At 31.3% G+C, this 15,332-nt stretch overlaps 1 protein-coding gene across 6 annotated transcripts in view; it reads right to left on the bottom strand.

Annotated features, from left to right (window-relative positions):
* Positions 1-831: 831 nt before the first annotated feature.
* Positions 832-15,332, bottom strand: part of LOC118185255 (uncharacterized) — a 472,173-nt gene continuing 457,672 nt past the window's right edge. For all 6 annotated transcript variants that reach the window (XM_085816706.1, XM_085816708.1, XM_085816705.1 and 3 more), the window contains 2 exons: positions 10,144-10,209; positions 832-1,088 (listed from right to left, as the gene is read on the bottom strand). In XM_085816706.1, coding sequence (XP_085672832.1) covers positions 1,020-1,088; positions 10,144-10,209 — 135 coding nt within the window. In that variant the 3' untranslated portion in view covers positions 832-1,019. The remainder of the gene's footprint in view (positions 1,089-10,143; positions 10,210-15,332) is intronic.

The raw sequence follows: 15,332 nt of genomic DNA on the forward strand, positions 1-15,332 counted from the left end.
ATTTCAAGAATCCCGAATGCCAAATAGCCAGATGGATACAAACTCCAGAAATGAGATATCACTATCAATTATCAGAAGGGATTATCACATGGAAATGCCGATGGCTTGTCTAGAAGACGCTATCCAGAAAGCTGCCGATATTGTTCCAGGATCGAAGCGAAATCAGTCCATTTAACATTAAGGTAAATGGCTATCTTGACAAACTGGCCAGATAGTGCCAAGCTGGTGACAGTTTTGGCGAGTAATTTTTGTCACCAAATTTCGGGATCGTTTGACGGCATTTTGGAGCGATTTCTATGTGACTACAACTGTATACATCTTTGAGCGATTTTGAAAAATTGAAATTACTGGAAATTTCTTGGTGGCCGGGAGGGGCTATATAAAATCGGATACAGCATCAGTTTTAGTTAAAAATCTGGAGTATTCAGAAATCTCGATGTGAACTTTGCTCTTCAGATGTGCTTTGCATTACATTGGGTTTAACATCCTTAATAGTTTGAAGTGGTAACTACTGATTGTGCTTTGTCGTATTGAGAAAAACTTACGAGTACTTTTGTGGAAAGTTCCAGAACTGTAAAGTGTTCCTTTTGGGAAAATAAATTTTATCAAGATATCATTGGTTCTGTGTGCATTGAATCCATTGTGAAACTGTAAGCACGTAACAATATTTTTGGTATTTAAGTTCCTCACTTTTAAAGTTGATTGATATCAAATTTCCAGCAGTAGACTAAATATAATCTAATTAAAGAGATACTCTTCATGAGTACAACCATTATTTATAAAATAAGTTACTGATTTTGTAGTTTATGTAAGACATTCCAAAAAAACTAATCTTTGTACAAAATGTTAAATTTAATGAATGAATTTTCTTACAAAATACATACAGTTAGTTTCACTGAAACTACTTATTACTACTGGTAATACAATATATATAATTCTAAAACATTTTAATAAAATTATATATCAATCAATATGAGTATCTTTAATACAAACAGCCTCTGCAATTAATTTTTCTTTTCTTAAATGGAATGCATAATTTCCACACATTTTCTAAATGAATGCTTCAAGATTGATAATATCCTTTCCTCCTAAAGAAAAAGATATAATTTAAAGTAAAACTTTCTTCCATAATATTTCTTTGAGTTTAACACCAGAAAGATGTGATTTTCCCTTCTTAATAAAAAGTAAAGCCATCATTTTGACAATCTGTAACTGCTACTTTCTTATAAATTGATAATATATTAATGAAATTACATATAATTAACATAAAAAAATACAATTTATAAACTACATTAATTTGAAGCGATATATATATACGACTGCTACCATTAAGAGAAAGGATATATTCAGCTGTCTGCTTATTATTGATTGAGATCTAACAAGTGACATTTTCATAAATTGAATGCAAATTATGTCTTTTACTGCATTTTTACATTTTCTACAAACTGACCTTGTGCATTTGTAACATGTACACACACACAGTTCTATTTTTATTGCATTTCCCAGTTTGGCACTGTACGTGAATATTTTGTTTTGATTCCTGACCAGATACTTATACATACTGGAATGCAGCATTAAATACAATTGGCAATCATATGTTTTCATTGAAGTTCTTCAGAAAATTTGCAGCAAAAATATCTCTTTTAAGAGCTGTACTTCCCATACCCTTTTATACACTATCCAAGTATTGATTATAGCTCAATGTAAAATGTTACAACACATATCCATTAGCCATCTGAGACTTTTTGCATTTACTTAAAAGGTTTTTAGCCATTTTGTCTAGAATGTCAATATCATACTTCAGAGAATAATAAAATATCTCCTTTCTGTGCAGTTTTTACCATTATCTATGTATTTAACAGGTTGATGAAGAGTGAATAAATGTTGATGGAGAGTGACAGTTGATGAGAGAATTTAACAGTTTGAAGAGTAACAGTTGATGAAAATTTAATAGTTTGATGAAAAGTACACTAATATATTTTTGTTCTCGTACTGGTATATAGTCAAAGTGCAATCATTGTGCTTGAATATAAAAGTTTAATTAAGGAGATGATCAGAATATTCCAAAGCATCAGAAATTTCTTGCTTTGAATGTTTCATTATGCTAATTTAATTAGTGTTTTAAATTATTTGTACAAAGTAAAGGAAGCATTATAATCTCAAAAAATTTTGCATATTACATTTCAATGAAAATATATATTTTGACAGCTCCCGAATACATGTGAATGAATTTTTCTGCACAATGTCTGTACAGAAGAACATTCCCTTCCCCTGGGATTTAATGCAGAGAACTCTGTGAAGCTACTGGCTAGGATCTTGTACCTAGGTAGATTCGCTTAGCAGCAACCATACTGTCATGTCCGTTCCCTTGGCTGTTGTGGAGCTAGATCAGAGATTGCCGAACTAGTCCTCTCGGGTTTGCCCCCCCCCAGTCCCTGTGACAGGGACTGACAGAGCAGACAAGGCACTAAGATGAAAATATTCGATGCCGATGGAATGGTGTCTGGAGGCAAAGAAAGTCACAGCATTCTTTTTATGTTTCTAACATTTTGCAAGCATTTTTCTACTTTGTCCCATGCTTTCTATCAAGCCGGACAGGGACTGTGTGGTCTGCACCACTGTGGAAAGGGTCACAGGAGCTTAGACACACTTACCCCGAGAGGCAGGCCCTTTGTGGATCCCAGGACGGGGTCCAGTTAAAAGTAATTAACCGTGGAACGTTATAATTTTGTATATGAGATGGCTAATTTGTGCTCCCTTTTTTTTACTGCAATGGGCCATACCAAATGTGTCTGTGTTATGAAAGTGTTTTAAATAACAAAAACATTCATATTTTAGCAATGTCAAAGTTTAAAAACAAATTTTTGAGAAATAACGAAATCTAACTTTTAATGCGATCTCCTGATTCCTATACTTACATTTGGGAAAATTTTATACTCATTATGAAAAAATAAAAATACAAGAAGTTTGACTCCCATATGACAAAACTTGACCGGGATATTTAATCTGAAAATTTGAAATTTTTTATGTCATTTTCAATTTGTCTTGAGAAATTTGATTAATTGAGTTAGAATAATTCAAGTAAATAAGTCTAAAATGCAGCAAAAAATGTATTTAATTTAATAGGCCATACGAGGAAGACATGTGGCATTCACATCAGATTTTTTTAACTTCAGTTTATCAGCAAGAGTAAGGGGAATGAAAAATTTATCTGCTGTGATATTCCCAATTATATCAGACATACAAAAAAAAAAAAAAAAAAAAAAAAAATTAGTCTGAAAGTAGTAAGATTTCTACTTTATTGTTTCTGCATATCCATGTTTAGGATATGTTTCTGCATATCCTAAGCATTGTAAAGCATTTAGCATGTATGTTGAGCTCATATCAACAGCAATTTAAAACTTAATGGCAATTTTATCAGTCTTAATGACTACAGTAAAAAGCAATAAAATTTTAGATAAATATAATGGTTACCATTATTACTCTTCAATTTGTAATGCTGAAATCGAGTTTTCAATGAATCTATCTACACAGAGGATACAAGAGCAAATTAGTTCCTTTGTAATATCTGAGATCTCTAAAGAGTATTTATTTACTCTCATAAATCTCATTATTTTTTATTTTATGTATCACATGAATTTATGTCACTGAAATATGCAAGTCCTTGCAGATTATTCCATAAACTTATTGAAGGAGAGTCTTTCATGCAATAAACTCTTAAAGTGTAAAAAGGACTATAAGGCATTGAATTAACCTAGGGACAATGAACAGTTGTACTTTTAACAGTTACCGATGATAAATAACTGTCTTGAACTTGTATATTTCCCCTTTTCGACATATCTCTTTACACATGACATTTTTTCACTAGATTCCAATAATATATTTTGAATCAAAAACAACTTATTGGTTGTTGGTATTTAATTTCATCTACTTTAGAATCACTAGTTGACATTTTAAGTTTCTGCCGAAGAAAGTTTTCATCTTCTCCAAAATTCTAAGTTTCAAATGTAAACAAATATGGCTGTTATGGTAAGAAAAATTAGGCTTAGCTGCACGTAAACAACTTTTAAATAGTTGATAATTCTACAACTGTTGCATGCATATTGACTAAAGGCATAAAAACTTTAACCAGAAGATAAGAACAACATAATTCAATAAATTTTAAGCAAAAAATGCACAATTTACCAACAAATAAGAATGAAAAAAAAAAAAAAAAAAAAAAAAAAAAAAAAAAAAACGAGCTGATGAAGCTAAGTAACACAGTGGATATATATATATTTATACACTTTTTGGTGCGGTCGATTGCAACTAAAAAGGGAGGTGTACAACTATATGTTATAGCAGTCCTATATACAAAATTGCAACATTCTGAGACTACTTGTTTTTGAGTTGTGTGAGATAAAGTAGTTTTATAATTCGTTTGGGGAAAAGGGGTCCTTTATTCTGTTCTTATGTACAGATGTCACACAGAAGCATCATTGAATTCGACAGCGGTCAAAATGGATATTTTCGCTGAAATGTGATACCCAGAATTTGTAGTGATTATAGTACTTCCTTTACTTCTTACAAGGAAGTAAAAAAAATCTGATGTGTACAACACATAACTTCCTTATACGGAATATTAAATTATATGCAATTTTTCTGTATTTCATTTAAACATATTGAATTAACAGTTAATGAATTTTGAATTAAATCTACTTTCTTGATAGCGCATAAACCACAATAGGATAAATGCACTCTTTAAAGTTCATTATATTTATTTATCATAGCGACACTTTGGCAGATTCACTTAACAGCATTACATCTCATTCATTTTATAACTCACAAAAATTATAAGTGCAAAAAATTATATCATCTGAAGAATTACCACATATTCTATTCAAATATTATAATAAAGCTAAAACGATGTATAAAAGAAATTAAACAAGTAAAAAAGAAACAGTTTTTCACAGACGATTCAGCACTGCTTACCTAATGTGCATGCACTACTAATTAATTCAGTTCTCACTTCCCAATAAGGAAAAAATACACAAAAATTCAAAATATTTTCTTTAAAAATTGAAAGATATGGAAAAACATAAAACACCAAGTACAGTTACTACAATTAAAAAACAATTTTTACAATTAAAATTACAGTTTCTATGCAAAAACAAGCTAATAACTTAAATGATAATTCCAGACTTAAATTAAGCATAATTTAATTTGCAATAATAAAAGAAGACATTACTTTGTTGTTGCAAAGTTTAGTTTTGATAGATTGGCAGCAAATTCATTATTCTGCTAAGTTTCAAATGTAAACAAACATGGCTGCCATGGTAATCAAAAAGTAGGTTTAGCCGCACTTAAAAAATTTCTCTTCAGAATTCATTTCAAATCAATTTTATAATTTTTTTGGGGGGAAAAGGGTCCTTTATTCTGTCCTTACGTACAGAAGTCATGGAAAAACATCGTTAAATTTCATTCGATAGCGGTCAAAATGAACATTTTCGTCGAAATATGACATGTGAAATATTTCGCGATTACAATACTTCCTTTTTACTACATACAAGGAAGTAAAAAGGAATCAAAAGATTATCACCAAATGAAATTATAAAGCATATTTACATATTTTTATCTTACATATCCATCTTTCAAGGAGATAAAAGGCTTGCTGAGAAAAAGGGAATCCTGATTATCCTATCTAAAAAGTAATGAAGTAATTACTGGTAAGTCTATTGCATGGGAAAGCTGAGCCGAAAAAGTTTAAAGGTGTACTAAAATTAAAATGAAAAGTACACGTGAAAACCTTGGGGGGGGGAACTTTTTTACCATTTCAAGCAGAACTTGTCAAAGGGACAGTATTTGAAGCCCTAAACCTGAGCGATTAATGAGTTTTGAATACATGTTTCATTCCTCTAGACCTAAATGTGTGACTTGAAACCGTTTTTAACAAATTTTGCAAATTAAAATTATCTGGTTGTAATGATGAATCTTTTGAGCCAAAAAAGTTCTCAATAAAGTTAGGGGAAAAAAAAAAAAAAACATTAAAGTAGTATCTTTAGTGCAGGTAGTAATCAACACCCAAATCTATGATTTTCTCCCGGTTTGGTAGTTTTTCAAAGCCTTTTGTACAGAAAATTGGTGGCTGCGAGTCCACAACAACTTCATTTCTGACATCCTGAGCAGAATAGAAGATAGCACCAGCAAGATGTAGCTGCAGGTGTGAAAAAGGTAAAACTCTGAAGGGGCGATGTCAGGGCTATATGGTGAAAGATTTCATTCGAGTCTGTACATAGTCCATCTGGTGAATGCAGAAACGTGTTCTTGCATTAACTTGATGGAATATTATCTTTTTTGTGCCAGAACTCAGTACAACATTTTTCCTTGATAGCTGTTAGATATTAATTACTTTGCTTGCCTATAAATGGCAGTGCCTCTAACCTGACTAGTCAGGCAAGTGCACGGTATTTGTGCTGCGACACACTCTCGTCACTTACCGCCAACCATGTAGCATCATTGTCTATCTTATGTATAAGTAATCTAATTTAATTTTATAAATAAACAGTAATTTATCTATGTTTGACGAGTCAACATATATAACATGTTGTCAGAGTTAACCATGCTCACGAATTTAATGCATAAATTAATATTTTAAGGATTACGTGGATTTGAAAAACTTGGAATAAAAAATGGCGCATAACCCGCCCACGTTGTCACTGTTTGACGCTGGATTGAACCCTTCTGTAGCTTGGAGACACTGGAAGGAAGACTTCGAGGCATTAAGATATAGCCAAGAATTGGAAAGCACAAAAACTGTGCCTTTTTTGACATGTTTGCTGTGACAGATTAAAAAAGCAATATCGATTGTTTGATTTGAAGCCAGAAGCGGGCTGCAGTGAAGTGTCATTGAAACAAGTACTACAAGAATTCAACAAATATTTTGCAGATTATCAAAATCAGATTTACGCATCATTCAAGTTTCTGGAAATAGAGCAAGAGAAAGGAGAGAAATTTTACTCAAGGCTATGATGTGCAATAGTAGATTGCAACTATGGGCAAGCGCAAGATAGAATGCTCCGTGATAAGATAGTGCAAGGCATCTCAGATAAAGCATTACAAGAATGGCTAATACGAGAGACAAATAGAGCGAAAAAGATGCTGCAAAATATCATCAGTGAACACAAGGTGGGCGAACATAGCAAAGCACAAGCCACTGAAATGAACGAGAACAAAATCTCCACAGACGCCCTTAGAAAAAACAAACATTGATCAAATCCCGCACAAATAATGCAAGTAAAAGAGTGCAAGCAATGTGGGCGAAAACATGAGCTAAAGAAGTGCACTGCTTTCAGAACGGTCTGCCGAAAGTGCAGTGGAAAAAATCACTGGGCGAAAATGTGTCGCGCCAAACCAAAACAGAGAGTGCATGTCGTTGAACGTATGAAAGATAGCCACTCGGAGTTTATTTACCTAAAGGAAGTACAAACTGCTGACGCGGTTGATTCAAATAAAGCATCAGTCTGGTACCAAAAGATCACTGTAAATAAGAATGACATGAACTTCAAATTAGATACTGGAGCTCAAATCAACATTATACCCAAGAGTGAATTGTTAAAGTGGAGTGAGAAGCTGATAATTAAGAAAAATAAACAACCAGTACTGGATTATAGTCACAACCAAGTACCAATATTAGGTGAGTGCTACCTTACATGTAAAACTAAAAAATTGACAAAAACTCTCAAATTTCTGGTAACCACTCTGGAATCGTCTCCTATTTTGGGTCTTCAGGCTTGTCAAGACTTGGGTCTGATTGGAGAGTGTATCAAGTCAAGCAGGAAAAGAAAGAAAATGAAGAGACACCAGAGCAAGTGATACAGGAATTTGCAGATGTGTTTACTGTTTGTGGGAAAACTAATTCGCACAGTAAAGATAAAAATAAAAGAAAATGTCGCACCTCATGTTGAGTCAGGAGTCATCATACTTGACAACATTTAAAATGCCCTGGGGAAGATTCAAATTTTTGGTTCTTCCTTTTGGTATGAACAATGCACCTGAGGAATTTCAAAGGGCCATGGAGGAGATTTCTAGCAATGAGAATGAGATAAATCCATATTTTGATGATTTAGTCCTACGATCATCGTCTGTCGAAGAACATTGCAAGTTGTAGCGGAAGACTCTTATGATAGCCAGAAGTGCTAATCTAAAATTTAACATAGAGAAGACACAGCTATCTCGGACCCCTGCAACTTATTTAGGACATGTACTGCCTGATAAAGGCATTTCACCTGATCCAAAGAAGATCCACACGATTGAAAAGTTTGCAGAACCTAAAAGAAAAGGCCGAGAAGACTTGCAGTGATTTCTAGGAATGGTGAGCTGAAACCACTTAAAAGTATAACTGCTCAAGCTGTAATGAAAAAGGTAGAACTCTGAAGGAGCAATGTTGGGGCTATATGGTGTGTGTGGTGAAAGATTCATTCGAGTCTGTACATAGTCCATCTGGTGAATGCAGAAACATATGTTCTTGCATTAACTTGATGGAACATTATCTTTTTGTGCCAGAACTCAGTACAATGTTTTTCCTTGATAGCAGCATCAACACAGACAAGCATCTTGCTGTACACCTTACTGTCGAGGGTTTTACCTTTTTCCAAATACTCTTTCTGAATAAAATCCACGGCAATCCCACCAGATACAAAGCATGATCTTTTTGTTAGCTAAATTGCGCTTTGTGACACTGTCGACAGGCTCACCGGATGCAGACCAAATTCATTTTCGACCTGTGTTGTTGAAGTAAATCCACTTTTCATCACAAGTGACAATCCGGTCCAGAATTTTGTCCTTGCATTGATATTCAAGCAGATAAGTGCAGGCGTGAACATGTCTGTCCTTACCTGCTTGAGTCAGCTCATGCGGCACTCAGCAATTCAACTTGAAGTTTATGCCATACATAGTGCGACTAATGGACATGGCACTAGCGTCTAGCTTTTAACTAACTTAGCAAGCTCTCAAGTTTGTTGCATACTGATCTTCTTTCACAAGCGGGACTCATCAACATCAGCAGGCCAGGGAGCTTGCTCTGCTTCTTGAATTTTATAGTACTTGTTTTTGGACTTTAGATAATAAACGTTTACAGCTTTATATGATACAACATTAATACCTAAAACTGTAAACATGATTTGGTGACATTCTGGAGCTGACTTTTTGCAACAGAACTGCAAGTAAATGATGGCTGTAATCAGGTAGTGTGATAGTTAAATTTCAGACACCTTGTACTTAATGACAATGATATTTTTTTACAAATTTCACAACACACTGTTTCAAAGCAAGTCTCTTTCTTTCAAATGCCAAAAATTGTTCAACAAAATATTATTAAATATGCCAACGAGAATTGTTTGTGCAGACGATATTTGAGGTAAACTTTCGTTCAAATCTGATAATATTACAATGCGTGCCAAATGAGTTCAGAGCTTCTCCTACATGCATTTGCACTCTCAGAAAACCAAATACATACTCTTAAGCAAAATAAAAATGGCAAATACTTTCAGAATACTGATATAAGTATTAAAAACGAAAAGAACTAAAACTAAGCAAAAATTATACTACAAAAATAAACAAAAAAATACTGACTATCAAAACTCAAAAAGTGGAAAAATAAGAAATCGCCAAGTACAAAAAATATTTAGTAACAAAAAACAGGTCTTTTTACAATTAATAACTGGGCTTAGTTACTTAAAGTCATTCTCTTTTTATTATAATTTTAAAAAAATTAATCAACAGCAAAAATTTAAAAACCATTTTGTGTAAATGCCCAAAACTAATGCAATAAAAGCAAACTGAATGAAAATAAATAACTTACTATTCAATTCTCCCAGTCCTTCTAAAAGTGTTAAACATTCGAAATGGTGGTAAACTTTCAAACTGAAATGTGTGAGTAGTATACATTTTGCTTACTTTTAGTTCTGTTTGTTATTAATATTTAGGTATTTGCATATATATATATGTATATATATACATATGATGAAAGTCATCAAACTTCAGTAGCTTAAGCCCACAAAGAAAGAACTAGCGCTCAAAAGTATATCTGAATCCATCAAAATGGATGGTATTCATCTTTCTAGTGTTAAATATAAAATAGATAAACATAATAATATTTATTATTACCACAGAGCTTATAGCACTTTCTATAACCATTTTCACATTGCAGAAGTACTTTTCAACAGCTTTTTCCTAAAAAAATAAACACATAATTTAAAAATTAAAGAAATTAATACAGTTTTTGAGAACTTAAAATACTAGAAGCTTTGTTTTATGCTATCTGTTCTTAATTGGTATGCTTTTGGCTCAAAATTGTTCTTTTAGAATACTGATATAAATGGCATGAAGATAAAAAATAAATAAATAAAAATAAAAAGTTTGTTGCCATAAAATGCTTTTCAAACATATCATTTATCCTGAACCAGTTGTGTAAATTAGTTTGCATAATTTTAAAGTTGTAAGATTTAGCCATTAAATAAAAAAATAATATCATATAGTTTAATAGGAAAAAGAGATTAAATGGTTATATTTAAAAATTTCATCTGCAATTTTATATTGCAAATAATAAAAGCATGAGGCATTCTTAATAAATTTATAATGTAAATGGCTTATACTTTTGATACGCAATTCGATGATTAGATCTTGTTACTAATACCCACACTTTTATTAATCATGATATAAAATTATAGATGAATTTTGCTTAGAGAATTATTTAAACTCTTGTTCCCATTACACTATATGATAAATTATATTTATTCTTTTGTGAGGGGGTCGTTTTAGATACGGTCTTAGAAGAGTCCGGTATAGTGTAACAAGTATTTATTAACAGGTTTAAGTTACACATGAGCATTACATTTAACTTTATAAGAAAATTGCAGAGCAAGAGTCTGATACAACCTATCAAGTTAGACACTTGGCTTTTACTGAAGTACTTCTCTGGCTATTCACCAGAGTGCACCCTTGTTGTCACAGTTAGTCCAACAGTTTATGTTAAAGGATTGGTTACACTTTTAATTTATTAATTATTTGATGAGTTTTTAAAAAAAGCTTATTTTATTTTAAAAAGCTAATTTTTGTTTCGTTTGCATTACAAGTTATCAATGAAATTATTTTAACTGACTAATTATTTTTCAGGAATGAATTATCACTCTTTTATTTCCAACAATTTTGTTATTATTTACAATCTTGTTATGGAATATATTATTTCTAACTTAGCACTAAAATTTATACATGAAAGCTAAAAAGTATGTTAAGCAAAATTCTAAGTCTTAACCTGTAACAGGTCCTTAACTCTCCATTTTAATTTAGTTATTTCCCCTTTGCAAAAATAGTAACTACTTATAATAAATCTCTATAAACTGTATTTGCAAAAATAGTAACTGCTTATAATAAATCTCTATAATCTATATATTAATCCTTATTAAATTATTCTTACGTAATGCTAGTGATGCAAGCACTTACATAAATACACCAATGTATAAGATTTCAACTGGAACTGAAACTTTTTATTGATAGTTAATAAGAAAATTTCAGAACCATAACTGAAATCACTTTGAAACTAATTTTCATCCTAGAGAACATCATATTTCTGCTCTTGCTTGCTGTCTTATTAATGTAACACAATTCATTTCTCTTGTTCATAAATCATATTGCCACAAAATATAAAAAAGATACAAACATAATCAAGAAGGGCACACAGATTGAACCCATTACAATATGTTCATTCATATTATAATTCTCAAAAATACACCCCCCCCCCCGCAAAAAAAAAAAAAAAAAAAAAAAAAAAAAAAAAAAAAAAAAACATATTTTTAATTATGTCCAAAGGGCCTTTTTTTAACATTTTGTCTGTTACCTTTATTTATTAACTATGACAATCTTCGCACTTAAACCATAAAATTCAGTTCAAGAGCAATACCGCAAAATAGTTTTTTTAAATTGAGCACATCTTTAGAATTTACGATACAGAGTCTGGCGCGGAGATAAAAATGTTTTTTCTGTAAAACATTGCCATTGCTCGCTTTGAAATCCTTGAGTTTGTTAATCAAAAATTCATTGCAAAATATGAAATTGATAATAAAACAAATTCCAAATTTCAAATTTGGGCTTCCATATGCCCTTATTCGCAGTAGGATTACGTAATTCAAAATTTGATGGTTCTATGTACCACTGTTTTATCACAATGCGAGAAATATACATATATTTATGCAGATTCTTCATTATTTAATATTTAATATCTTCAAATATAATGCAGGGTACTAACATTAGGTGGCAACAGTTTGAAAAGTGAAACGGACATATATAGTGAATCAATGCAAAATGAAAACAATAGTCCTTCAGGGACAAAGCCCCTTTGGACTTAAAAAGAAAAAGGGGGGAGGGCTTAATCAGTCACTACATCTTTTATGCACCAAGTTTTATCTTTCCTTATATCCTGGTATTCATGTGCAGATACTCCCCTCCCAAACAAAAGTTCTATATTCGCTATTGTACTGGGACAATTAACGAAAACCAAACTAGTTTTTCATGTTTAAAAAGCGCAACATAGGATATTGTTGCATTCTACCGGTTCGGGGACTTGGAGTAATTAACAATAATATTCGATGAAGAATCAAAACACAATTTATTTGCCAGTAAGCACTATTACACAAGACAATTCCAAAAACATGTTTACACTCATAAAAAAACTACGACTAACATGCAGAAACAATCAGCAACTCAGCCTTCAGGCTATAACGATGAAGACAGCTTCATGGCACAGCACTAAAGTACAGTTCCCGACTTGGTCGATTACTCTCAAGCTAATCTCTGAACTCAAGACACTACTTTCTCCCTGTAGAGGCAGGGTGTAATACAGCTCTAACTTACCTTCGAGAATATTCTCGAGAAAACCGCTAAGAATGCGCTTGAGAATTTTCTTGTTTTCGCTCGGTCTATGACATTGCCAAGTTTGTCACCAAATATCACCAAATGTGGGGTTTTGTGCTAAATTTGGCAACATTGCTGTTTTGTGCCACTTTCTGACAACTCTAAGCCCATAATTTTTCATCTGCTTTGCGGGGAAGCTATCTCATCCTGCAGCCGCTGAGTATTTTGCAACAATATATATATATTAGGTTCACATATAGTATGATTCTAACATACGTATTTTGATACAAAAATTGAGCTTTTTCTGAAATGAAATACCGATTTTTTCCCATATTTCGATTCTTACAGACTTATGGAGAAATTCAAAAATTTATCTTGGCACATTTTTTCAATTTGCGCCTTGGTGAAAATTAATTTATGACAACTTTCATTTTCCCTTTCATTGCACATGAGTAGAAAAAAAAAAAGGAGCATCATTTATTCTTTCAAATAATTTTCAAATATATTTTTTAATCATAGTTGTTATTTTTTGATGACTTCCCTTTTTAGAATTAAATTTCAATGCATGGTGGAATTCTCATTATTCAAATCATTATTTTAAAATTTTCTATTTATTCCTTCGATCTAAGTATATTTATTAATATAACGTTTCCAGAAATTGATTGTATTTATTTGAATTGCATTTCTTTCGAAAGAATACTTTGTGACCCAAACTTCGATGCATATGAAAACTGCTTATATTGAAAGAGAAAACATAGTAAAGCACAGTTAATATGTTTTTCAATGCAGTGTTAAAAAAAGATAAGATGTATAAATGAGAAAGATGTATAACCGATATTTTAATTTATGATGAGTTGCATACATTGCTTTACACAATTTTAATACACTACTTTTAGTTTTTTTTAATATCTTATTCATATTTTGGTCAAATATTTTATAAATTGAATTTTGCAAAGAGAATTATTTAAGGTCTTGCTCCTATTAAAATATATAAGTTATTTTTCTTTAGTACATTAACATATTTATATGTTTTTTAAAAAGCTTATTATATATATATATATACAACTACTTATTATATACACAACTACATATATTAGTTTCCCTCAATCGAGACATTTCATGTTTTTTGTATAAATTTGCATCATAAATCATGCATTGAATACAGACTACAACTCAGCAATCCTATAATTATGGATAGACCCAATAAAGATCAATCCTATTTTTTTTACATATTACATTCTAAACACAAAACTTAATAAAATAAATATTACAACAGTTTTGGCTAAATATGAGTGATGAAAATGAAAATTTATAAAATAATAAAGAAAGCAAAGAATGTTGAATTTTCTGCTTCATGCATTCTCTAATGATGTTGCATTTCAGCAAAATTTAATAAATGAACTTTACAAAAAAGTTACAAAACCGTTACTGCTATACAGTACAAGGTCTGTAATCCGGACTCTTCAGGACTTCGGCGATTCCGTATTAGGGGTTTTTTCAGATTATAGATTATCAATTTAGATCTGGTAAGATGGCATGCAGAAATTATACAATTAAAAATATGAAACTGTAACATATGAAATAACGAGCAATTATGATCTAAAGGGTATCAAAATTTACGAAAAAAAAAAAAAAAAGCTTAATATTTATTTGTTTACTTTATTAAACATTTCTATCAATGTAAGTTGTTTAAGTTGCTTCATTTTTTGTGCTAATACTTTCTCTTTAATTATATAAACAGACATAATTTCTTTTTCAGTTACAAAGTTACAACTCCACTGTTCAATCAGTTTTTCAGTTACAAATCCACTGTTCAATCTTGTAATTAATCCATTTTTTGCAGCAATTCCACTTTTTGTTGATGGACATTAAAACATGCTTTCGCTTTGTAGATCCTTTTCCAGAAATGGAAACTCTTTTTGACATAATCGAAAGTTCAAGCTTAATTTTTATAAAAATGCTCTGCAAAAAATAATAAGCTGGATCCAATTAGAAGATTAAGGAACAGCGCAATCTGCAACATTAACTTAAATGCCTTAAAATCAGTAAATATAATTTTAGCCTAGCTTATACTGTCCGTTATACATTAACGCGCATGCGTAAAGCATACAAAAAAAAAAAAATGTTTGTGACTTTGAGGTCCGGATTATAGATCATTCTTGATAATGGACGTCTGGATTATGGACTGTATATTGAAAATAAAATTTAAGAATATTGTTAAGTCTGGTAAATAATCTTAATAGAGGAAACATAAAATTCATAAATGTGTGAAAACACTGAGAAGGAAATCTTAGTCTTCTAATCAAAGAAAAATTAAATTTAATTAAATGTTAAATGCCAAATTATACAAGTATATATATATATATAAAATTTTAAGTTTCTGTATTAGGCATTGAAAGTAACACTGATAAGAAATATTCAAGGAAAATATGCATTAGCTGTATTTA

The sequence above is a fragment of the Stegodyphus dumicola genome, chromosome 5 (assembly GCF_044657685.1).
Source record: "Stegodyphus dumicola isolate Sdum_Otavi_A_Nest chromosome 5, ASM4465768v1".
NCBI lineage: Eukaryota > Metazoa > Arthropoda > Arachnida > Araneae > Eresidae > Stegodyphus > Stegodyphus dumicola.